This window comes from Neocloeon triangulifer, unplaced genomic scaffold, assembly GCF_031216515.1.
Source record: "Neocloeon triangulifer isolate White Clay Creek 2 clone unplaced genomic scaffold, ASM3121651v1 ptg000010l, whole genome shotgun sequence".
NCBI classification, from domain to species: domain Eukaryota; kingdom Metazoa; phylum Arthropoda; class Insecta; order Ephemeroptera; family Baetidae; genus Neocloeon; species Neocloeon triangulifer.
The window spans coordinates 565,175-590,557 of NW_026775552.1; the positions used below are offsets into that span (position 1 = coordinate 565,175).

The 25,383-nt window shown below is 38.9% G+C and overlaps 1 protein-coding gene across 2 annotated transcripts; it reads left to right on the top strand.

Moving 5' to 3' along the window:
- On the top strand, positions 1-25,337 carry LOC132195730 (5'-3' exoribonuclease 2 homolog). Of its 2 annotated transcripts, XM_059617904.1 has the most exons (22): positions 1-209; positions 265-392; positions 607-718; positions 774-947; positions 1,003-1,165; positions 1,216-1,374; positions 1,441-1,748; positions 1,801-2,001; positions 2,057-2,203; positions 2,256-2,492; positions 2,545-2,652; positions 2,703-2,792; positions 2,844-3,000; positions 3,055-3,226; positions 3,281-3,337; positions 3,391-3,459; positions 3,517-3,642; positions 4,016-4,125; positions 15,215-15,436; positions 23,585-23,744; positions 23,899-23,995; positions 24,359-25,337. In XM_059617904.1, the coding sequence occupies exons 1-22, from the start codon at positions 135-137 to the stop codon at positions 24,458-24,460; spliced, it is 3,174 nt and encodes a 1,057-aa protein (XP_059473887.1). In that variant the 5' UTR covers positions 1-134; the 3' UTR covers positions 24,461-25,337. The 2 variants fall into 2 exon arrangements, with proteins under 2 accessions (XP_059473887.1, XP_059473888.1); XM_059617905.1 differs by lacking the exon at positions 15,215-15,436 and having other exon boundaries at positions 24,359-25,334.
- Positions 25,338-25,383: the final 46 nt, after the last annotated feature.

The window sequence follows — 25,383 nt, forward strand, 5'->3', positions numbered from 1 at the left end:
GTCAACATGGCTGCCTTGTTGTGCTCGTGGAGTTTGTAAATATTGGCCTGTCTGCTCGAAAAGCGGTGTCAATTCACAACTCAGGCAGTTTTGCCGTCGATTTAACTTGAAAGTAATATTTTCCCCACGTCGCCATGGGAGTTCCAGCATTCTTCCGATGGCTCAGCCGGAAATATCCGTCTGTGATCGTCGACTGCGTCGAGCAGCAGGTAAAAATCCACTCATAATTTTTTTTCTAAATTTTATCTTTCTTGCCCCGAAAAGCCCATCGAAGTGGACGGAGTGATGATTTACCCCAATGCGATCGAACCCAACCCCAACAACGTAGAGTTCGATAATCTGTACCTGGACATGAACGGCATTATTCACCCGTGCACTCATCCGGAGAACAAGTGAGATTAAATTTTACATAAATTTTATTTCAACTTTCTTTTTTGTTTTGATGCAGAAGTTTCGATATGATTAAAATAAAGAAATAATAAATTTAAACAATTATATCTTGAAAATTCACTATATTATTTTTATGTAAAAATACATTAACTTCTAATCTTTTATATCTTCTATTTTTAAAAGTATGAATTATTAAATTTTGTTTCATCCTGTCAGGCCCGCCCCCAAGAACGAGGAGGAGATGATGATTGCCATTTTTGAGTGCATCGACCGTCTTTTCCGTATTGTCCGTCCGAGGAAGGTTCTGTACATGGCAATTGATGGAGTTGTAAGATCAGAAAAGTTGATTTAATTAAACATAAAAATAAAAAAACAATTTAAAGGCCCCGAGAGCAAAGATGAACCAGCAGAGGTCTCGTCGTTTCCGGGCCTCTAAAGAGACTGGTGAGAAGATCGAGGAGATTGCCAGAATTCGAGATGAGCTTCGGGCCAAGGGCGTTCAGTTGCCCCCTGAGAAGCAGAAAGGCGAACACTTTGACAGCAACTGCATCACTCCTGTATGATTAGAAAGACAATTCTTTTTGAATTGCAAAGTTATTCATCCAATTTTAGGGAACTCCGTTCATGGCCAGACTGTCCGAGTGTCTGCATTACTACATCCACGACAGGCTGAACAATGACCCCGGTTGGCAGAACATAAAAGTTATTCTTTCCGACGCCAATGTTCCCGGAGAGGGTGAGCACAAAATCATGGATTTCATACGCAGGCAGAGAGGTAAAAATCAACTTTTCAAATTTATGGACTAAATAAATTTTCAATTAAAGCTCAACCTGACCATGACCCGAACACGCAGCACGTGCTTTGTGGAGCTGACGCCGATTTGATCATGCTGGGTCTTGCCACTCACGAGCCAAACTTCACAATAATCAGAGAGGAATTCAAACCAAACCAACCCCGTCCTTGCGAAATATGTGGCCAAGTTGGTGAGAAAAACTCAATTTTGTGGTGTTTGTTTTACTTTCTAATATTAAATTGATAAACCTTTTTAGGCCACGAAGTGAAAGACTGCGCTGGTGTGGCTCAGCAAGAGAGCAAAGAGGATGTCATGACCGTGGGTGGGTCGGAACCGAATTTCATTTTTGTTCGTCTCAGCGTCTTAAGGGAATACCTCGAGAAAGAGCTGCAAATGCCGAATCTGCCGTTCAAGTTCGACTTGGACAGGGCCATAGACGACTGGGTGTTCATGTGCTTCTTCGTAGGAAATGATTTTCTACCTCACCTGCCCTCACTTGAAATACGAGAGGGTGCCATCGACAGACTGGTTACTCTGTATAAGCAGGCCGTCTACAAAACCGGGGTACCTTGTCTCAATCCATTTGTGTTGATAGGTTAAAACAATTTTACTTTAGGGCTGGCTCACTGACAGTGGAGATGTTTCTCTGGACCGAGTGCAGCTTATAATGACGGAATTGGGAGAGGCTGAGGATAGTATTTTCAAAAAAAGACAAGAAACGGAAAAGTTTTTCCGCGAAAAGAATAAAAAGAACCGAAGGAGAGAACGAATGATGAAGGGTTTCCAAAGACCAGCCAGCGGACAGTTTGCGCCTCAAGTAAATTTGTTTTCAATGATTAAGTTCTCCGGCCTCATGTAAATTTTCTGCCTAGGCGCTTGGACGGAACCAGGCACCAAATCCTGTTCAAAACGCTCGCCAAGAGGCGTTCCAGATGAGAATGCAAGGCACCTCAGCGTCGGAGAGGCAAGTTCGAGGAATCGACGCCAACACCGGGCTGAATGCAATGCTGCGTCCAGAGGTAAATGAAATTTAAAACAAGGTTTTTATGAAACCAACATGAATGATTTTAGGGTCAAGGTTCTCAGCAAAGGCAGGGGAGGTGGGGTAACGATGGATATGCAGCCCAAAACGAAGACTCGAATTCGGAGCCTGAACCGGACGACGAAGTTCGTCTTTGGGAAGACGGATTCAAAGATCGTTATTATGCGTCCAAGTTTGGCGTCGAAGTGACTAACATTGCATTTAGACATAAATTGGGTCTCGAGTACGTCCTTGGACTTTGCTGGGTACTGAAGTACTATTACCAGGTAATTGCCATTAAAAACTTCTAAATGATTTAATAATTTATTTTTAAAACAGGGCTGCGCGTCTTGGAAGTGGTACTTCCCTCACCACTACGCTCCCTTTGCATCGGACTTTGTCAATATAGCGGCTCTTAATAATAAATTTGAAAAGAACACTCTACCAGTAAGTAATAGATCATATTTTGTTATTTAGTTAACAAGTGAATTCTTCAGTTCAGGCCATTGGAGCAGTTGATGGGCGTGTTCCCAGCAGCCAGCAGCTCTCACGTTCCCGAACCTTGGGCAGAGCTTATGAGCGATCCAGTAATTCTTCACTAAATTAACTTGAATTTGAATTTATCTTTAAAATTCTAGCACTCGGAAATAATTGACTTCTACCCGACCGATTTCAAGATCGACTTGAATGGCAAGAAATTTGCGTGGCAGGGAGTGGCCTTGCTTCCGTTTGTGGACGAGACGAGGCTGTTTCCAGCGCTTGAGCCTTACTACGAAAAACTCACGGAAGCAGAAAGTAATGAATTCATAAAATGTTATTGTTGGTTCGTATTAATTTTTGAAACTCAAGAGCGGCGCAATGTTCGTGGGGATGACAGATTATATGTCAGCAATCATCATTCGGAGTCAAATTTCCTGAACATTTTATACGAGTCGGGCAACTTTGAGCAGGAGTTTGAGCGTGTTATCGAAGGAGTGCGAGGAAACTTGCTGCTAGCGCAAGACCGAGTTTCGTATGGAGGGTAATTAATCTTCGAATCATCGTTCTTGATTAATCTAAATTATTGATTATGCAGGACACTTCGTTCTCCCCTGAGATCACTAGGACCAATATCAGGAAACAGGGTTGTATGGTAAGCCCTGCTACTTCCTCTTTCAACATCAACTGAAATTTTATCGTTAACAGTGTTCGTTTCCGAGACCCTAAGTACGACGACAATTTCATCTTCCCTGCAAAGAGATTACCAGACGCTATGTTAGTATCAATTAGATTTTAAATTATAGAAAAAATCTAATGATCCTTGTCCTGCAGCGAACCACCCCGCGTTCTGAAACCTGGGGATTATGACAACAACAGGGGTCAGTGGCGGCCGCAGTTGGGCATGGCACCCTCTTCTCACAAAGTCACCATGAATCAAGCTGGATTCAGGATGATTCGGTATAGTTGATTCCCGTTTTTGCTCCCAATTATTAAAAAAAAAATCGACATTTAAAAAAATAAGCAATTGAAATCATTATAAATTACAAATTCAAAGCAACAAATTAAGAAAAAAAAAATATTTTTCAATTCTTCCCAAAATTTGGATTCATTAAGAGCTTTGATTTAATTTTTGTTTAACTTGATTCTTTTCTTGCATTACTTTTAACTAAACTCAAATTAATTTTAAAAAAAATGAGGGAATTAAAAGTAAAAATTAGTTTTTCTTTGCCTACTTGAGAACTATTTTTCCTTTTAAACTCTCCTCTTTTTTTCATTATTCATTACTATTAACTTTGCACTCAAATTTATGAAAACTCTACTACCATTTCAGTCATGGAGCAGGTGGCCAATTCAACAATGGCGGCGGCCAGTCCAACAACCAGTGGAGAAATGGAAACAACGCCCCCCATCCGGCGAGGGGCCACATTCCCGACGTCCTCGGTGAGTACAGAAAATTAAATTATTATCTTGCGCCTGGAGAGGCAAGCGAGAGACAACGAGGCGAAAAGACCGGCCGAGAGTGGAAAAGAAAAAAAGAAAGAAGCCCGCTTGTTTGTGAGGTATTTGTTGGTCGTAATTAAAAGTTGAATAGCTGCACTCAAGCCTGCCAACTCCTGATGATGGCCACAGGCAGTCTCTTTGACTCTGAGCATCTCTTGTATTGTTTTGCGCCCGCGGCTGCTCCGACTGCAGCACCCACTGCAGGCTCTTTTCCTCTCTTGGTCGGCTTCTCCTGCACCCAATTTGCCGCTTGACCACATCAAGAAGAAGCGAAAGGGCCAAGCATTTCGGCACTAATTACATTGTAAATTAAAAAAAAAAAATTTTTTTTCGAACTCGGAATGAATATTTCTCACGAAGTCTGTCATCAAAAAACCATCCACTCGAGAGCTGGATTAAACATTTTCTAAGCGATTGCATCTTTCAACACCGGTGGGGATTACCGTCGAGAATAATAATAATAATAATCGGAGGAGAAAATTTTGATCCGGGGGGTGCAAAAATAACGATCAAAAAGTGCTTATCAATTTTGCTCCCCCAACTATAGCGCTGGTGGAAAGATTGTCAAGTGGCTGATGCAGCTGAATTGTCAAACTTTATTTATAAGGGGAAACAGATGTAATGCGCAGGCAGGGCCGCTGCACCCCCCGCGCCGAGGGTGCACGACAGAATGCGCGGTGTTTATATATACCGAGAAAGAAGAATTAATTCTCGTTCGGGGGCGTTGTTTATTGGGGGCGCGATTGAATCAATTGAATCAACCCCCGCCCGCCCGCGCTCGGCTGCACCCCCCAAATTGGCCGGCCAGCGCTAATGCCGCATAATTGCTGCACTTTGTCGCTCGCTGGCCGGCGGTGGCGCAAGTGGTTGGTTTATTTATTTGGCGGCAAATGAGATTTCGTTCGCCTGCAGCTGACACAGACGGACAGGCCAGCGGTTCAAAGCAAACGCCAAACTGACCCTGCGAGATTTTAATTGATTGACTCGGAGGAGAGAAGAACATACCACGCATCAGATGCAGGAAGAACTAAAAATTGGTTTATTGGGACGTTTTTTATTGATTTCTTTCGACACACTCTTTGCGCTGGCTTGCTTTCAGTGTGTAGACAAATGGTTGAGAAGGATTATTTTGAAAAAGTCTTAACATTGCATAATTTACAGGATCCCCTCAAGTTGGGCATTTTTTTTAAAGGTGATTTTGATAATGGAAAATATCTCGGCTCCTGTTAAAGATAGCGCATAAGTACAGATTACAAAAGTTGTCAGGAATTAGATGCCCTACAACTTTGATTCAGTGATCGACGTCGTAGGTCAAAGGTCAAGGTCACCTTCTGGAACCTGAATATTTAATTAATCTGCCAAAGTACCTGGGAAATTTTTTTTTAAATTTTAAAATAGCCAAAAGCTGCCTAATTTAGTTTACAGAATATGTTAAAAATTGGTGAGACTTGTATTTTTCGTTTTCGAGATATCCAGGGTCAAAGGGTAAAAAAACATGGTTTTCCGAACCCTTTTTATGGAAAATTAGCTCTAAACCGCAATAAATTTCCTCCTATTAGATTTAGGACGAAATGTGTAATGACAAAATATGATACCCGTAACTTCCTCTTTCGATCCATGCATCACACATGGTGGCCAGGTCACAAAAGGTCATTGCCCCCTGTGACCTGTGACATTTAAAGTTTATTTTTATTAAGTGTGGCACATAAATAGAAAGTGGACATCAGCAGAAAACATTTTGGTGTCATTTATCGAACAGGGAAGAAAGCGCTGAAAAGATTTCCAAAAAAAGGGCTCGTAAATCTTGAACTTCGGACACTGCAAAAACGAAACTAATAACATTAAAAAGGCTCACCAATTTTCATATGTTGTGCACAATACTATGTTTCAGTTGGATTATAATGAAAGTACAGTTTAGTAACATTTTATTTTAAATTAAAATTATTCCGTTAAAAAAATCATTTTTCAATGGTATTGAGTACACAAGTGTCCTGTGATTAGCACGAAATGAGCGTTCCTAATAAACTCCGGCTTTGGTCTTGTCTGCGTCAAGGGCACGCATTCATCTCGCGAGTGCTTAGGTACTTAGGTACTGCATTCGTGGTACGTCAACGAGACGGTGCAAAATTCAAAAGCGGCAAAATAAACATGCAAAGCGAATTGAAAATTACGCCCGCTCGCGGGAGGTTTTTTTTTTATTTTTTGCTTCACGTGAAAGGGGCAATTACGTTGCGTCGAGAATTGCGAATGCGCAGCACATTTTTGCCACTCGTCATCAATAAGGTTATTTTAAGAGTTTTACAATCGAGTCGAGATTTATCTCGGCTCAAGAGAGTCGGCGGTGCATACGAGAGCGCTTGTAATGATTCAAGAGAACCCTCACGAGTGTTATTTGATATAAAAGCAGAGCGAAGAGACGCACTCCCGTCGTAATATTTCTCATGCGTTTTGCATCAAATTAAATATACACGCAGCGCGCCCTCGTTTCCTTCTTTTTCTTTGTCGCGCGCAATCGGCACTCGACAGGCAGAAAAGTTCGCTAATCCTTTCAATGCGATGCTGCTGCTGCTGCATCTTCCTCTCTGTAGAACGAAATAACTTTTCGCTGCGGAACTGGAATGGAAAAAAAGAGGATAAAAAGGTTGAATTGAAAGATTTAACAAGTTCTGAGATAAAAATAGACGAGTAGAAATTTTATTTAATAAAAATAAAACTAAATTTCAAACCAAAATAAAACCGAGATTACTAAAATAATATTCAATTTCCAGAAGCAATTTTTTTTCTTGAAAAATGGCCTTTATGAACAAATGTGATGCTTCAATTGTATCAGAACAATTCAGAGATTTTAATTAAAAGCTCAATTTGATAATCATTTGAATTTTTTAAAGAAAAAATGTTATGATGCATCTCAAAGTTTTAAAATTAATTTTAATAAAATCTGGAGTGGTGCATTGAAATCTAACCAAATTGATTAATATTTGGTTTCAAGTGGAAATAAAATTGCAATTTGGAGTTTTCCATGTTGAAAGTAAAGAGCCGAGCGCAAACGGGATCTCAGGCGCGTTCTTCGGGACATAATGAAAAGCTGTTTGATGGGCTGTGATATCATTATTCCGCGAGTCTGCCCGCAGCAACTTCCTGTGCGCGTTAACCATCAATAGGTAAACAGTCTTTTGTGCGCCGCAAGCCGGAGGAGCGTGCGATAATTTCAGATTACGCCCCGAATGTTTATTCCGCGCCGCCGGTTTTTCCGATCTGATACGAACCGAGCGCGCTTGGGGGATGCTTTGAATATAAGTAAGCGGAAAAAAAAACTACTCAATGCAATACAAAAACCAAATGGGGCTGTTTACTCGAGACAAGATCAATCGCGTTCAGCTGCGGCCTAATAAAACGAATTCAAATTGCCTTCACGCTCGTTTACGCTGATCGAAGAAAAGAGATTCGGCTAATTTATCTGCGATTCCAATCGCAGGGAGCGCGATAAAGATTTTAAGTACATCAACATTTTATCAAAGTTTATTGAAAAGAGAATTATAAAGTCTGTGAAAATTTTATTACTTTTTGAACTCGGAAGCAAAAATGTGGCGTTGAGTAAAAATCGATTATTTATAAAGATTTTTTTTTAATATTCTAAACAAAGCCTATAATTGGAAAAGATTTATTTTAATTAAATGAGAAGGTCATCCGATTATAACCAAATTTTTCAGGGAGATGCACCAGACTTAAAACGTCTGTATCTTGGCTTCCTTTGGTCGTTGAACAAAAATTTGAAGCGCTTTGGAATCTTTGCGTTTCACAGCAAAGTTGTAAGTCACAGATCAAGGTCACCTCTGTTGACCTCGTGACCTTTGACCTGAAATTTAGGGAGAGCCAAAGTACGTTTATCAAAATTCTCAGATAGTCATTTTATAGAACGCAGAATTTTACACAAGGAATGAGGATAATTGAAGTGGGACACCTCTTAGTTTTTTTAATGCAAAAATAAAAAGAATAAAAAACGAGGTTTTCAGATCAGAGCTCTGTAAATAAATAACTTTGAACCTTTGTAACTTTCTACGAGTTAGAGATAGATAAATGTTCCTAATAACAAAAATTGTTTATTTTTGCTCAAGCTATCCAACCATGCATCACACATACTGACCAGGTTACAAAAGGTCATCAACCCTGGTGACCTACGATCTTACAATTATTTTTATTACAAGTATGATACATCGTTGGAAAGAGGACGTTAAGAGGACCATTTTCACTCTTTTGTAGTAGCTCAAATAGGGACGGAGTTATTAACGTCTGAAAGCTAACTAAATTAAAAAAATTTTGTTTAAAAATCTGCAATAACTCTGTTGCTGTCTGCTAAATACTTCGGTAATTAATTAATTATTTTTATTGAGCTTCTTGTATTGGACCAATTTTTAAAGAGTTCTTTGATTCGTTTTTATTTATCTGATATTAGAAATTCATTTTTTGGTCAACCTTTGCATTGTTAATGGTATTTAACCTTTTTACCGATTTGAAGCGTCTTGTCGGATAAATTTTCGGAGAAATTTGAACAAATTTCAGAATAAATTTGAGGCAGTAAAATTACTCTAAAGAAGTTCCAGTTTCTTTTCTAACTAGAAATTTATCGGCAACAGCGAAATGAATTTCTGATCTTTGTACGTTTGAATTTGCGATGAATTATAATTAATAACGCTTGTGTTGCGGCCGGAAAACAATGCAGAAAAAGGCTCGGCGGGATGTTGCGACGGAAAAAACGATCGTCGAGTGCATGCACACTCAAGTGGTTGCATATTCAGCAGGGGTCGTTGGATTCGCAATTTCCCGGCGGGCGGAGAAAAAATTAACGGCAATAACATCGACGACTGGCGCAATGCGCCCATTGTTGCCGCCCGTGCATTATTCTGCTCTCTCTTTGCAGCCAGTTTCAAACTTTTCTCTCATATATATTTATTCTTTGTTCGAGCGAGCCGAGCAAAAAATGGAAATCTTTTTCTTTTTGCGTCGGAGTTGAGTGGTGCTGCCGGTACAAGTTCCACCTCATGGTCTTTGGAGTGAATGCTCGGGCTGGAGCGCGTGCATTATCCTTCCCTGTTTGATCTTTCAAGGGCCCATTGTTCTCCTCAGGGGTAGGCACCACTCGAGCATTGTTGTCGTCATCGCCATCTCTCTTTCTCTCTCTCTCTCGTCCTCGTCCTCGTCGTTCGAGTGAAGGTCTGCACGGAAAATTTTGCCACTGCAAACGGACCGCGATTGAACTTGAAGAAGCGCCTGAAAATGCCCGACTTATGCAACCGGCTCGGCGTCTTTGTCGCGCCAGTTGCCTCACGATAATTTTAAATAAAAATTCATTTCTTATTTTTCACCTGGAAATTATTAGTTTAATGAAGGAATTATGACGTCTACTCTTTAAAAATACTTCTGAATCTTTTCTCACAAAATCTGTAAATTTTTTTTGGCCTATTGATTTTATTTTTCCATCTTACAATTAATTGAGGTCATTTGAACGTGATTTGGGGAAATCTTATCATTTTTTTGTCTGGTACATTTTAAGAAAAAATTAATAAAATTCCCAGCCGTAACAATTTTAAATTTCAAAAATTCAGTTCTACCAATGAATTAAATTTCCCCTTGGACCTGAAATCTGCAAACCAATGAAAATGGAGATAACAATCACCATCAAAATTAACTGTTTTATTTTTTGTAAAAAGTTCGCCTCAAAATACAAAGTTGATGAGATGGAATTTGCAAATACGCGGCTGTGAAGTTCTCTAAAGTACTAAAGGTCCTGTCTAATCACGCGGCACGCAAATTTTGCCGAGTCTCTTCTTCTCTCTTGCTCGCTCATTAGTGGACGCATTTACATTTTGCATAATTCATCACAGGGCAGGCGGCGCATACGTACATTTAAATCACCATTGTGCACAACGGGCCGGCCGGCCTCGTCTTTGTTGTTGCCATCCGCGCGCGATTCGAGCGATCGATCTCTGCCGGCAGCGGCGCCACCGCGACACTGCACCCTCGGCACTTTGCTTGCAATTGCTCATTCCTTTCACGGAAAAAAAAGGAATTAAATTTGATGAATTTTGTCACAAAATAATGTATTGAGTCAAATTGAAGAGTAATGAGAACGTTTTCAAGTATAAGAATCAGCCAAATTTGTGTGATAATCGCAACATTTTAGGGTGAATTAGGCAATGAATTGATTGAGTCAAATACAGACAACTGAAGTTCTTTCTTTAAGATTTTCTTTCTTTTTATAAGAAAAAAATAGGAAAATTGTTTAGAAAATTAACACAATTTTTGTTTCTTATTCACCACGCATATAAATTAAAGCAGAAATTTATGATTTAACAAAGATTTTATGATATCTACACTGAAATTAAATTCTCTGAACCTTTCTCAGAAGATCAATTTAAATTCTTTATCTTAACTGACCTATTGATTTTATTTTTTCTTCTTAATTGAGGTGTTACGAACGTGATTTGGTGAAATTTTCATCAATTTTGGTTAGGCCAATTTTGAAGAGAAAAATATTATTTTATAAAAAAAAAAAAAAAAAAATTAATTGGGTGGTGCCTTCTGTACCACCAATAAAGGGCACAGGCCGACAAGACTTTGTCTTGGCCTGACCCTACAAAAAAAAAAAAAAAAAAAAAAATACCATGAGAAAAATGTTAAATTTCTAAAATTCAGTTCTCACAATGACTTAAATTTCTCCTTGGAAATGAAATCTGCAAACCAATCCTAATGTAGAGCAAATTTACCATCAAAATCAATCGGGCTGTTTAAAAAAAAAACTACTCCTTTATGGTCAAATTTAAAGTTTTACAGGCTTCATTTTATTTTATTCTGTTTTAGGGTCAGGCCTAGACTTTCTTTCTCAGGATACTAAAAACCTTGGGAATTCAAAACCTTTTTTAAAGGAATAATTCCTCGAAAAAACAGCAGCAAAGATTTTGATAAAACTTCCGGAAAAAAATACACCATCCATCTTAATATTGCGGACTGAAACTGGCCAAAATTTGCATAATTGCCTATTGTTTAATATAAAAATTGCAATCTACTCTAAATCAATCCCTCGTGAGATCTTGTTGAAATTTTTCAAGATCGGTCGCGTTTGAAATTCGCCCCTCTGCTAATGATCCGCACTTTTCGGAAGTTTCACGAACGAAAAGTGCAATTCTGCTTCGCTCTCGTGTACACACCGAGAAAGAGAGACGCGCACGTCGTCATTTGGCGAGGGTCCTTGGAGTGTTGGCGTTTTCGCCTTTCGCATATCTGGGGGTTGGATCTGCGTGCGGCGGAAAACAATCGCTGGTGGAGGGTGGAGGAGCGTGTCAGCTGGTGGGCTAATGAAGCAAGAGGGGCGCGGATAGATCGTGCTCAAGTCCCGCTTACGTGACGAGCCTCTAATTGCGAGCCATACAAAAAAAGCAGAGAGAGAGATGAGCTGGCCGAGATGCGACGGGGCTGACTTTTCACCAGAGAGCAAAAACGTGCAGTCGCTCGCGAACCTGGCACGCCATAAAGGCTCATTAAACGCCGCCCGCGACTGCCGCTTTAATTATTATTGTGCACGCTCTATCATCACAACAACAATGCTCCGCTCTTGTCTTTTCATCTCTGCAGCCGATGAAAGCGCGGCCGGGGATTTTTTAATACGTGCCTTTGCCGTGTCGTCGAGCGAGCCAAATTCTCGTTTGTGCGCGCCCGCGGCCTCTCATCTCTCTCTGCTCTGCTCTCTCTGCGCGCCCGAATTCAGCCTCTTTCAAAGTGCGCCGATGATTTTCCGCACCGCAATCTCCTTTGTCTGCGCCACTTTGACCACCCGAGCGTGCAAATTTTTACTCAAAACCAAAATAACTCTCAATTTCAATCATTTTAATTTGTGCATATTTAATTATTTGCATTTTTTGAAATCAAACACATTTGCTACAATAAATCAAAAAACTTTACTTTTAAACAATCAATTAATTTTCAAAAGCTCCTCTTATGATTAAGATTTATTATTAGCATTTTATAAGTTCGACCTCAGCTATAAGGTCAAGGAAGTTTTAATTTTTATTTTTTTATTACTATTTTCAGAGTAAAGAACTTAATTTTGACCCTAATTTCAACATAACTTTTTCAGAGAAGCGTCAGAACTGCTAAATAATAAATGAGTTCATCATTTTCTACAAAAATGATTACTCAATGAACGTATTTTTATGCTTGTTAGAAATATTTTGGAATATTTATTATGTCGATGAAACCAGTAAATCATTTTTGATTAGAATAACTTGAACCCACTCAATTTGTATCAAATTCAAAGAAAGACATTTTTTTTAATTTGTTATTCAAATATTGAGTAATTATAAAATCATCGATGATAATCTCAGGATTTCAGAAAAGATCTTATAAGACTCGATTATCTCACAATTTGCTTCTTTGATTTTAAACAAAACATTTTGAGAAGAGTCTTTGAATTTGATCGAAAGAGCGTGTGTGTGTGTGTGTGATGTGACGCAGCAATAAATTTCGGCTCAATTAAAATTCAATTTGCAGGGCGGCCCTGCTCTTGTGTGTCTCCCTTTGACTTTGGCTGCGAAACGAAACATGCAAAGTGTTTCAAGGGCGGAATGTCGACAAAGGCGATGCGCACTTTGTTTTGACGGAAGCAACAAAACTGCAATTACGCGAGAGCGCGGGGGCGAACAAATTGCATAGCAGCGTCGATAACAAGGCAATAATCGAGTCGGACGCGCGCAACCCGCAATTATACACGACGTGCGCCCGGGGCGGCAAAACGAGAGCGAGGGTGCAGGTTGATTGACGCGCGGGGTGCAGCCCGGGGAGGCTTTTTTGATCTCTTTTAATCGCACCAGGATTTGTCTGCGATAAACCGACAAAAGCCGCAGCAAAGCGGCTCACTCGGAATTAAGTGAGTCTCAAAGTCTGTTTGACGACTCAATTGATTTGAGTCAAAAGTCAAATGGTTTATTGATTTGGTTCAGAAATTTCATATTTGTGGAAAATTTACCAAGGGTATGAGAAATTCGATTCTTGCAGCGATTCTCAAGAAGTGATTCTCGCGCAAGGATTCCCTACGAACGATTCTTCAATGGCAGAAACGTTCCTAGAGAATATACTTGCGCGAGAATCACTTCTCGAGAATCACTTCTCATGAATCGCTGGAAGAATCGATTCATCATATTGGGACCCATCCAAATATTCTTTTGATGAAACATAATTTAAATCTTCAGTGTACCAACATTAATTCATAATAATTAGAGTTTTTTCAAATTTTGGTGGATTTTTGGTGATTTTTAGTGGCAGAGACGAAGAATTTGGTCAACGTTGTGTGTGGCGGACCACCCTGCGCAGCTCGGAGAGGATTAATTTGAAAGCGTCAGTTTCACTCTCTCTCTCTCTCTTTGCAGTTTGCACGCGGCGCGGCTGCTGGTCGAAAGCGATTTGCTTTCATTTTGCGACGGTGGTCATTACCGGACGCGTTTGTTTGGCGGGCCGAGTGGCTCTTGAAACGCGAAACTCCCTATTTCCCATAAATTCCAAATGAAGTCCATTACAAGATGTTGTTACAGATAGCGCGGCCTTTGATATGCGCTTTATTTGCGGCGGCGGCGGCGAACCCTTCTTTTTTTCATTTCCATGCCGACGAGTGGCTCTTGACCGACGCACTCGTCGGCATTATACGAGTCCGCGGCCGGTCCGAATATCCGCACAGCAGCAGCAAAACTCCTTTGCCTCACACGTGATTTTCAAGCCAATGAAGCACCTCTCGTCCTCCTACCTACGGAGGGCCCTTTGCTCTTTGCACGCAGCGCACTCGAACCGGCCACCACGCAAAAATAACACACACTCTCGAACGAACCAAAACTTCTCTTTCCGAGTTGAAAAAGAAACGTGTGAGAATGACGTCCTCATTTCATGTAATGCGTATTTGCGTGCGAAAACCAGAAACTCTCCAAAACTCCATTTCGCAAGCTTTTTTTATTCCTTTCAAAACGTCCTCTCATTTAATGCTTTTGCAGTAATTTCCCTTTGTAGTTCTTTTGTTTAAATTGAGAAATTTTTCAGGCAAAGTTATCATCTAAAAGTTCACATTCTAAAGTAAAATGTTCATATTTTTGTCAAATTCAGAGAGATTTATTAAAATTTGTCCCAAATTACTTTCAGTAAAGATTTTCTTGGTAGCAAACCAAGGTGTCTTTTCTTATCGGTCATCAAGTTCCTAGATCGAAGGCCATTGACCTTGGCAAAAGGTAAAAATATAAAGTTTTTGTGCCTCTTGAAAATATACAACCTGACAAAAAAAATCTGGGATAGCTCAAAGGTGCGCCATGTCATTTTGCAACCAAATTCAAATTTGAAATATTTTGGACCAACGTCTTTTGAAAATATTATTGATTTAAAAAATTTAAATTACCGGCAAACAACTCCAAGGACTGAAAAATTAGAAAATGATGCTTTTTTTACATCATATTTGAAACAAGTTGAGTAAAGATTTTATTGCATATCATTTAAAATCAAAGATTTATTTAAAAAAAATTGTAGGTCATCATTCCAAATACTTCGAATTGTTACATAATTATCAAATTCATTGAGTATTTTGATATTTGGCCTAATATTGATAATAATTAAAAAAGATTTACACAAGATATTGAAGAGATAATTAAGAGAAATTTAACTAAAATCTATCAAGTGACTGTGTCGTGAAGACTTGACTTTTTGTGGTGCGATCAAAGGGAAAAAGTGCAATGTCCACGATTTATTGCGCGCGTTCGGCGGGAAGCTGGTGGCGGGTGCAGAGGCAGACTCGGGGGCTGCAATATTTGGTTTGCACTGCAGGCCGTCGAGGGCCGATTAGTATGCGCATATCATTTGCTGATGAGGCAATTACACGCGCGCGGCCAAGGAAATTGCAAACTCAGGTCAAATGCAAATGCGGGCCGCTCTCGAGGGCCTCTCGAGCCAAATGTATGCACCCCTGCCTGCGTGTGTCACTCATGAGCCGTCGTCCTGTTCGCAGGTCTCGCGGACCTGCACCTCCAAGGCCCGATTCAGATTCTCGCCAGGCCGGCCGCGCCCGTCAAAATCTGGGCCAGAAACGCCCCAAATGAGGAAATCGAAAGTCAAATCCAACCGAAATGTCCGTCCAAAGAGACGAAGCGAATTGCCGGGCAAGACCAACTCTTGTCCCGTGCAATTGAAGGCGGCTCTGGCCGCGCCAGGGGCAGCTGGAGGGGCAGAGGCAAGTCCTTATCTTCTTCATTTTGGATTTTAATCATTTAGTTAAAAGAAACATGAATTATGAGCTTTTTCTAATTTTTACATTATTTATTCAATCGGTATTGATTTCAGGTCAAAAATTTTAAAATTCACGTTATTTGGTGCTTTTTTAAGTATTTATGGAAATGAAAATGGCAAGAAAACAAATTCACGAAGTTTCATAACTTTTTACTTCAAACAACTTCCACATTGACTTCTAAGTCATGGGTCGATGTTCAGATGGCCACGACGAATAATTACAAAAACTAATTTCTCATTTACGCTTTAAATATGGAAGCTTTAAACACAAAACAGATAGATCAAGTCATGGACAATCACATACTATATATTGTTTAGTTTATGAGTGATCATGGCTGGCAAAATTTGGGGTCTGTGGGAGGCAAAATTATATTGATTTAGTCAAAAGAGATCATTTCAATTTATAGTATAACGTTTTGGAGGTAATCGAGACGTTTCCGGAAGTATCGGGAATTTATGTAAAATTACTTGGAATTATTTATCAATTTTAAATACTTAAACAAAGTTTCGAGAGCAAAAAATTTTACCGGAAAAAAATTCTGAATATTTTTGATAGCATTTATTTTAAAAATTTGCAAAAGTTACTAAAATTTAATTTACGGATCTTCAAGTATTGCTTTATATCGGTTCAGAGCAACTCCTCAAATCAAGCAAGAAGTTGTCAGAGGAGGAATTAGGGCGGCGGCATTTTAAAGAGGCCTCGAGCGAAGAGTGGCCGGATCGCTTTTTAATCGGCTCGAGCGCGCTAATCAAGAGCCGAAGGCGCTTTCGACTCTGCTCTCGGTGTGTGTGTATTTATGGCAGCGGAAGGAAGGGCGAGAGAGGCCTAACTAGCTCAAATGGAGAGTTTTCAGTGGCGCTCAAGACGAGTGTCACTAGACGGCGGCGGCGGCGGCGGCACCTTCAGCCAAGGGTCGTCCACTGTTGTAGCAACAAACACACAACAATTGCATCTTGTGCCGGCCGGCCACGTGTAGGGCCCTCCACATGGGCTGGATGGCCCTCGCGCGCGGTCAAAGATCGCGTGCATCTCTCTTTTCCGCGCGCGGCGATTGCATTCGAATCCGCAACCCTCACTCGCAAGGGCCTCTTCTCTCGATTGCCGCTCTCGCTGTGTTAATTTTGTTGCTCAGCTTAGGCGTCGAAAAACTTGGCTTTTAATTGAGAAATTAATTTTCAATTACTCTAAAATTCATCTTTTTGTATCTCTAAAATGAAAAAAACAATAAAAAAACGTAATTAGGGCAAACAGAGCCATAGAAAAAATAGTTATTTCCACTCGCTGCTTGAAAGCTGGTCTAAAAGAGCTCAAACTCTAAATGATTTTGGTTTCCTGAAACAAATTGCTCTCCTTTTTATTTCTAAGTCAAATTGGCATTAATTGGTATTTTCTTTTGTTCCTTTGGTTTTGACCTAAGAGTCGTGTCCGTCCAGTGGGCGGCACGCGGACCATATTTGCGGCGAGGTGTGTGATGAGCACCACTCGTCGCTATCTCCGCCGCTGCTGCTGCTTTTATCGCGCGTCTTTTCAGCCGATGAAATAGCGCCGCTCTCAGATGAGCCTCTCGAGCGCTCTCGGCCGCGCGTGTTGTGAAAAAGCTGTGCATGTGTTCAGTGCAGTGCCACCCTTTGTGCGCTCGCCGCGATTATTTTGAACTGAATGGCCCTAATGGGATGGAAAGCGCCTCGTCCATTTGCACAAAAAGCATCCCCATCACTCACGCTCGGCGCCAAAAATGAAAAGCATTTTTATCTCTGCAGAGAGTGAATGTGAAGGCTGCACTTTAATTTGCTAAAATTTACGACTGGCCATACTATTTTATACATTTCAATGCGCAAAAATGTTACTTGATTCATGAAAATACAAGCTTGAAGTTTTAGATAAGAATGCGGAATAACAATTATTTTACAAAATAATAAGAGATTCACTTCAAAAAATGAATAAAAATTTCAATTAAAATGTTAATATTTTGATTTTAAATTGCTGAAATTGTTTTATATTTCACATCTCAAATAATTCTGAATTTGAAGTAATTTTTTGTTGTAATAACTTATTTGTATTCATCATATAAAGCATTTCCTGAGCCTCATTCATAAATTTTAGTTTGATTTGAAACGAAATATCAACTCTATCTGAATAATTCTGTGGTTCGGAATAACCAATTCTGAAGAGTTACATCATTTTCAACAGAGATTTGCTATTTTGATTCGTCACTGATGCGAGCATTGATGAAAACCTGATAGTTTCAATCTGGAGCCCAAATATAAAAAAAACGTCAATTGCGGCAAAAGAGTAAACATACAAATTTCGAGTGCGCACGTACGCGGTGAAAAGACATGCATGTGCTTTTCTCTTGAATAATCAAAAACGCTCGCTGTGGCGCAGGAGCTGGTTCGAAAAACCAAACAGCCCTCCAGCGCCGAGAGCGCACTTATCTCATCATAATCTAATGAACCAATTACACGGGAAACTCGGCGGCTGATGAAGTGACTGAAAAGCTAATTCACGTTCGCGACTTTATATATTCGCGAGATCGAATACAATCGCGGGCGCGCGCGAGATGCAAAATAAATAAAACCTCGCTAATGATACATGAAATGTATATCAAGTGGCGCGCTGCACGCATTCAAATAACCCTCCAAGCATAATTATCCCCCGATATTAAGTAGCTTGTCAGTTTTGCTAAAAGGGCTCCCTCCTTTCTCTCAAATTGTAATGGAAAATTAAAAAATAAATATAATTTTATATTTAAGGCTCTAAAAAAAAATTGAAATTTAAAAGATTTCATTCATTTAAAATCTGAAGTTTCTCTCTAAATTGAATTAATAATCTTAATAAACTCCATTGTCTTAAATTCCTTTGCAATAAAATCAGGTGAGAAGAAAAAACACAATATGATGAATTTTGGAAGAAAAAAAAAGTACAAAATTCATGTCGTTTGATATTTTTGAGTTTTTTATGAAAATTTTTAAAAAGATATCATCCTGAATTTTTAATTTCTTGTTTGCAAGGTTAGCCTTAACATTGTTAGGACTAATCTTTGAAAAAAATTTCAAGGAATTTTATTTTTGCATGTGACCTCTAGAAAATGACCTTGACCTTAGACCTCAAGATCATTTGAACCCTGAGGTAAAAACAAAATTTTGTTCTTGCCTCATTTCTGTATCTCATATAGAACCTGAGATTTTCAATTTTCAGTTTTTTTGGGGAAAGTTTTGAATTTTTTAAAAGTTTTGTCGACGCCAAATTCCATCGTATTATGTATTCTTTCCACCTGAGCTTTTGTTAAGAAATCCACGACCCCTTGCCATTGCCAACCGACCTGTGACAGTTGAAAATGAATGAAAATTGTAAACGTTTGGCTAAAATTATCAACCTTTTTTCTTTTCCAAATTTTGCATAATCTTCCAAACTACTGAACTTACTTTTGGTACTTAATAAAAGCTAAAAGATTCAAACTCAATGTGCTTTTCATACACCAATGTTTGAATGTTCCTTTCTAAATTTTCTGCAAATTCGATATTAAACGCAAAATTGTGTCACTAAAATAAGTTCAAAAATCTTCACTTTTCCATGCGAGGACATTTGAGATTGAGGATCGCTGATCGAGCCATTCAAAGTTTCAACGATCAACTATCAATTTGTAAAAGACAAAACGATTTTCTGCACAATCGTTTTTCTTTTAGAGTTAACGACGGCGACCCGCGGTGCTGCTTAAGTGTTGGGAAAAAGCCGCGCGTCGAGCGTTATTATATATCAAAATACATATTTCGCGCACAAATGAGCCGGCTCGAGTGGCTTCGAGACAAAACTCGCATCTGCCGCTCTCGAGGCGCAGCATTTTTTTCCTCCGCCGTTCCAAGCCAACAATTGAAAATGTGCTGAGCGTTTTATGCACACAACAACGCTTGCACTCGCACAATGCGCGATCGACGCTCACAATGAAAATGCATGCAGCGCGCCGGAAAAGCACTTGAGCCACAAAAATGCGATACAAAATGGCGCGGTCGTTCGAGAGCCGTGCAAAAAGAAGGGAAAAAAATCCGAGCAGGGGTAAAAACGCACAATGGGGAAGGAAAAACGCGCTCCACTCTTTTATCCTGGCTTTTTCATTCCATCCGAAATCCAAAAGGTTTTTCTAATGCTGCATAGAGTTTTATTTTTGCAGACAGGAAGTGGGAAAAGTCCTTCTAAAATTAACATTCCAGTGTTCGTTTGGATTGATTTAATTGTATAATTTTGTCAAAACCGTAGAAAATTATTCAAGAAAAAATGGAATTAGCTCATTTTTGTACAAATTGAAGGCATTTTCAATGATTTGAGATGTTCATTATAGATTTTGAACTTCCTAAATCGAACCAATTCAGTCTTTTTTTACCCTAATTTCATTCAAACTTATGTCTCCAGATTTTTAGTCATTTTAGAGTCCATTTCCATTGCTAGAGAGTGGATTTTAAATGTCAGTTTATCGGTCAAATTTCAAACAGTTTTAATGATATTGCAAAAAAGAATGTAAAATTTTGAATAAGACTGAAATTTTACAACTTTTGTGTTCAACTGTTGATTTGGAATTTTTCAATATCTGCATTCAATTTAAACAATATAAAGCTATCAAGACAAGTTTTCCCCAAAAGATTAAAAAATTAGATTTTCCAAATTTTTGTTGGTGTTAATAACTGTAAAGCTGTTTTAGGGTTGGGTTTTTAATTTCATGACTACTGAAACTTCTCTTATGATAGAAATGCACCAAAATTAAGTAATAAATAATAATACCTCAAATAATTGGCTTCTTGTGTATAAATAGAAATGGAAAACGTCATCAATAAAGTATTCTTAAATGACTCTTTATTACATTTTTTTTGAGTCATTAAAAAATTAAAATATAAAATTTCGATATTTATTCGATTTTTTCTCGCACAGCTTCGGTAAATTAGTGGAGAAATGCAAAATCTCTAAAATTTTGCGAACTCCAAACATTTTGAAAGTTCAATCAATTTTTTATTTGAAGGGAGAGACAAGTCTCGGGGCTGAACAAGAGAGAAGATTCACGACGAGTTTTAAGTGAGCGGAATCAATAAAAATATGGCAGGGTGAATCAAATAAAAGCGCTCTCGAAAGAGCAGAAAAAAAGTTGGTCTCGGCCGGGATGCTGGTGCGGTGGTGGCGCGCGCGAGAGAGAGAGAGAGAGAGAGCGAGCGTCGCCATGGCAACCAACGGCAGTCATCAGCAGGGCTGGTTTGACCGGGGGATGCGGTGGCGCAGGCAGGGCCGCCGCCGACAATCTCAAGTGGCCTCTGCCGAGGGTCAAAAGTGCTGTGCGCGCCTTTCACCACCACAAATGAACATGCGCGGCGCGCCTTCAATGAAATAATGCGGCACAATAAAAATGTCAACCGACGCTAATTAGCATTCGCTGCAGCGGCCAACCGAGCTTTTTGCCTCCGCAATTTATTATCGTGGTCAGCCGCGCGCATAATTCATTGCACTCCGCCCTCAAAAAACCACCCACCGAGGGTTGTTTTCGCCCCGGGGCAAGTCAAGTGCGGACGCTCCGAGCCAACGCAGTAGCGAGTCCGAAATTTATTTTGAATTTCTTTTTTGTCCCGTTACAAAAAGGTAGAATTATAAAGCGGAATTGCTCCTGAAAATTTATTATTTCATGTCATTTGAAATATTTGAACTAAAAAGGAGACAATTCGGTGCTATAAATCTGAAACTAACCCTTTTAAAAATGCTTAGATTAAATTTCCCAAAATTTCTTTAAACCAATTTTGAATTATGAAAATGAATAAATCAATTTTTCCATTTTGCTATAAGTAAAATATTCCTGAAAAAATGGTAGATTTTCGAATTGCTTCTTTTCTCATTATAATTTGGGCTTTAATTTCAAAACCTTATCATTAAGTGCTAAAAACGAGCCGATTACTTAATAAATAGTTGACAGAGCTTAAAAAATTCAGCATTAAAAGACTCTTCATCAAAATAATTAATTCTACTTTCTTTTTGGCAAAAAAAAATTACAAATTTGGGGACAAGTTCCTTTCTTTTTTAAATATTATTTTCTTAAACAATAAAATAAATTATGAAAAAGCTGAAAAGATGAATTATATTTGGAGTTTTGTTTTCAACGGTTTTTGTGAAATTTGTGCGCGCTGAGAGGGAATTCGCGCCTCTCTCTTGGTGCGGCTCTTTGGCTCTTTTTCCCCCGGCGAAAGTGCTCGACGCGAAATCAAACGCTCTCGGCTCCGCGCACTTGTGTCGCTCTCACAGTCGTGCTTGAATGCAACAATAAAATTCATTGTTTGACTGGCAAGCATCACTAATGCGCGCTCTTACGCCGCCGCTCGACGAGACAATCTCATTGTGATTATCATAATTCATCAGGCCATCATTGTCGCAGCTCTTGATGCAGCTTTCGCGCCTCCTGCGCTGCAAAATTGCACAAACGAGGCGTGTGCAGTCTTCAAATTTACATAAAAAAGTTGTACCGACAAAATTAAATAAGAAAAAATTCATTTAATTGATCCAAACTTTTTTGAAAAGAGCATTTCTGAATTTGGCAATGATCAAGCTAATCTGATTTATAAAATTTTCTTTTTTTATTTAATTTAATTTCAACATTACAATCAAAACTACAATTGTTTTAATTGCATCAAAATACTGTTTACTCTGGAGATTTTTTGTTCGTCATTAGCAACGCGAGAGACGCACTTTTTGAAATTCGTGTGTATTTTTTTTCCGCTCCGGGTTTTCCCACCGAGAGTTGAAATGAAAATTCGCCTAAGGAAATAATAATGAAACGGAGGAGTGGCTCCGTGTGTGTCTGCTGCGGGTCCACTCGTGTGCGTCGCGACGCGTGAATTGTGATTTTCATTCGCTGCTCTGCGGGTGGCATAACGTACACCTCAAGTGCATCCAACCCGCCGGCCGCGTGCACATTTTTTTCCTGCGCCTTCATTAACATGAATTTATTTTTTCAAAATGAGACGCGGTCCACAATTAATGTGCCCAGCTGCGCGAAACGATTTTCTCTCAGCCAAGAAAGTCGTCAAGAGGCTCCGAGCCAGCTGCAATTATATTCACACTTCTTTTTTTTTATAAATTCAGACTGCAAATTATGCAAAAAAGCGTCATTTCAAGGAAGTAAAGCCAAGTTTTAATGTGGAAGGAAGAAAAAGTTTGATATGTAATACAAAAATTAATTCAACTACAAAATTTAAATAATTATTCATCCGAACAAAAAATTAACACAAAAATGTTCAATGAAGTAAATTAAATTGGGGATAAAAATTAACTTTCAATTCATAATTTTGTAAACTTTCAAAATTATAAAATTGAAATTTTTTATTTTTGAATCAGAATCTATGAAATAATTATTATAATTATTTTTATTTGTTTGTTTTTTTAAACAAATTTTGATTTATTTGCATTAAAATTTTCAAACTTTGAGTGGAAAAATACTCAATTTTGTGGCTATGACTCGAGTTTACGTTGATTTTGCAAGAAAAATATGACTAATCATTTATAAAATTTTGAAAACACGACAAAATTGTTGGATGCATTATTTTTCTTGATTTGTAAACAGGCTCAATTATTCTGATATTAAATTGTTGTAAAAAAAAGAACTGAAAGCAGCACAACATTTATCATTGACCTATTTTTCTGCTGCAAACGTAATTTTCCATGAATAATTAAAAATTTCCAGGTGCAAATTGAGCCTTCCTGGAAAAACGGCATTTTACGTGAATAATTATTTTAATGAATCGGCAGAGTGGAAAATATAAATATGAACCGCACTTTTGAGGTGTAATTAGTGCAGCGAGCCTCATTGCGGCAACAAACGCCACCGCACTGTTTAGTCTGTTTCCAACCCAGCGACAAATTTCTCTGTCAATTGCAAATGAAAATAAAAATTACTAATTAGGGCAAATTATTTCAAACCTAAATGCAAAAAATAGAAATTTCTGAGATCATGTAAATTCACACTTATTTATTTCATCTTGTTTGCATTTTTAGCATGAATTCCAAATTTAAAATTGTAATTTTTTTATCATAAATATTCTAACGCGTGACTTTTGGTTGTGATTCCAGGCGTTCCTCCCCCGCAGGAAAGAGGCGGCTGGGGCCAGCGGGGTGGCTACCAGGGTGGGCAGCACAGGGGCGGTTTCCAGCAGAGGGGTGGCGGCGGCGGCGGCTACGAGGGCAGAAGCCAGGGCTACTCCACCAGGGAGGACAACCGAGACAACCGAGAGTGAGTTTCAATTCAAATTTAACCCAAAAATCATAGTTTTGATTGATATTTCTTTAAAAATCCTTCTTTTCTTAATTAAAACTTGAAAATTTTGGATATTTTATCATTTGCAGTTTTAATAAATTAATAAAAAATTGAAATTTTGTGATTGCAGTCGAGGCGGACCCGCGAGGGGTGGCCAAGGCCACAGCCAACGCTTCAACCCTTACCAGCAGAAGGGTGGCGACAACTGGCGCAACAACCAGCAGCAGGTACAATTATTTAAATTATTTCCGAATATTTTAATCAATTAATAAAATTATAATTTCACTTAATTTTTTTTCCAATTTTAACTAAATTTTAAGATTTTTTGTATTTGTTCTTTTCCACTTTCTCTTGAAATTGATCAAGTTTGTAAATTTGTTTTTTTTTCAATTATTATTAAACTCATAAAATTTTCACAAATTAATTCTTATTAAATATAATTTAAATATTCATATTAAAATATGAATTTTATAAAAAAAAAAACATAATAATAAAAATTACAATTTGATAATAAATTTTGGAGAGACGATTTTTGGCGCTGGTCTTGTGGGCATTGTATTGATTGGTGTGTGTGTGTGTGTCTGTTTCAGGGCTACGGCGGCGGCGGCGGAGGCGGCGGCGGGCAGCAGCGCGGTGGTGGCCGGGGAGGAGGCCGGGGCAGGGGCGGCTACGAGCAGAACCGCCGCTTCTGAAGCTGACCATCATCTGCAGCATTTTTCGGCGCTCAAAATTTATGACTCGCGTAAAGTGTGACTTATAAATTTATTGTGCTCGCGCCAGAAACCAGCGTGGCCGAGATAAAAATATATCTAGATTATTTCCGGTCATAGATTTTTGCCCAGTGTTCAAACAACAAAAACTCCTGTTTTTATTTTGGGCGACAAAAAAAACTTATAATTTGCTAAATTCACAAATTCTTGTTTTGGCCAACGAACTACAAATTGTATCAAATTAAAAAAAAACCTCTTAACAAAATTAAAAACTTTGACTATTATTTTAAGAATTCGTGGATTTTGTACTTTTCTGATAATTAATCTAGTCTGAAATGTCATAAAAAAGTTGTTGAGGCCGGCCGAGTGCAACTAGCTGTTGATCTTGTGTGCTTTTGCAGTCTTATCGGAGAGAGGAAAAGCTCTCTTGGAAAAATAATGGCCGCTCTTTCACATGTGCTGCTGCTGCTCAAGGGTTTCAATTACAATTTCATGAACGAAAATATTTTCCCAGAGAGCGGTGGCGCGGCACGATGAGATTGTTTCTGAGAGTGCCATTGAGTAGGTTTGTGAGTAGTGGTTGATGGCTCTAGACGAGAGCCAAGAGCCGCCGCCGCCGCCCCAGCCCAACAAACTCCGCACTCGCAGATGTACACATTTTTGCCCCTTTACCTGCGAAGCAAATGCAGATCGGCAAAATCTTTTTTCATTCCACCACTGCAACTTCTTGTTGACATGGTAACTAATTAAGAATTGGTTTGGTAATATTTAGTGATTTAGCCAATTTTTACATTATTTTCTTTCACTTAATTTTCAAGTTATTGAATTCGATAGTCCGTTGTGAACTGCAGAAAACTAATAGTATTAATTTTATAAGTCTTAACAGAAATAAACTTCTAAAAGTG

Excerpts from the sequence above, each read along its gene's own strand:
- LOC132195730 (XM_059617904.1), top strand. The coding sequence starts at position 135 with ATGGGAGTTCCAGCATTCTTCCGATGGCTCAGCCGGAAATATCCGTCT. Across the intron at positions 948-1,002 it reads ACAGCAACTGCATCACTCCT|GGAACTCCGTTCATGGCCAG; the intron begins GTATGATTAGAA and ends ATCCAATTTTAG. Across the intron at positions 3,460-3,516 it reads AAGAGATTACCAGACGCTAT|CGAACCACCCCGCGTTCTGA; the intron begins GTTAGTATCAAT and ends CTTGTCCTGCAG.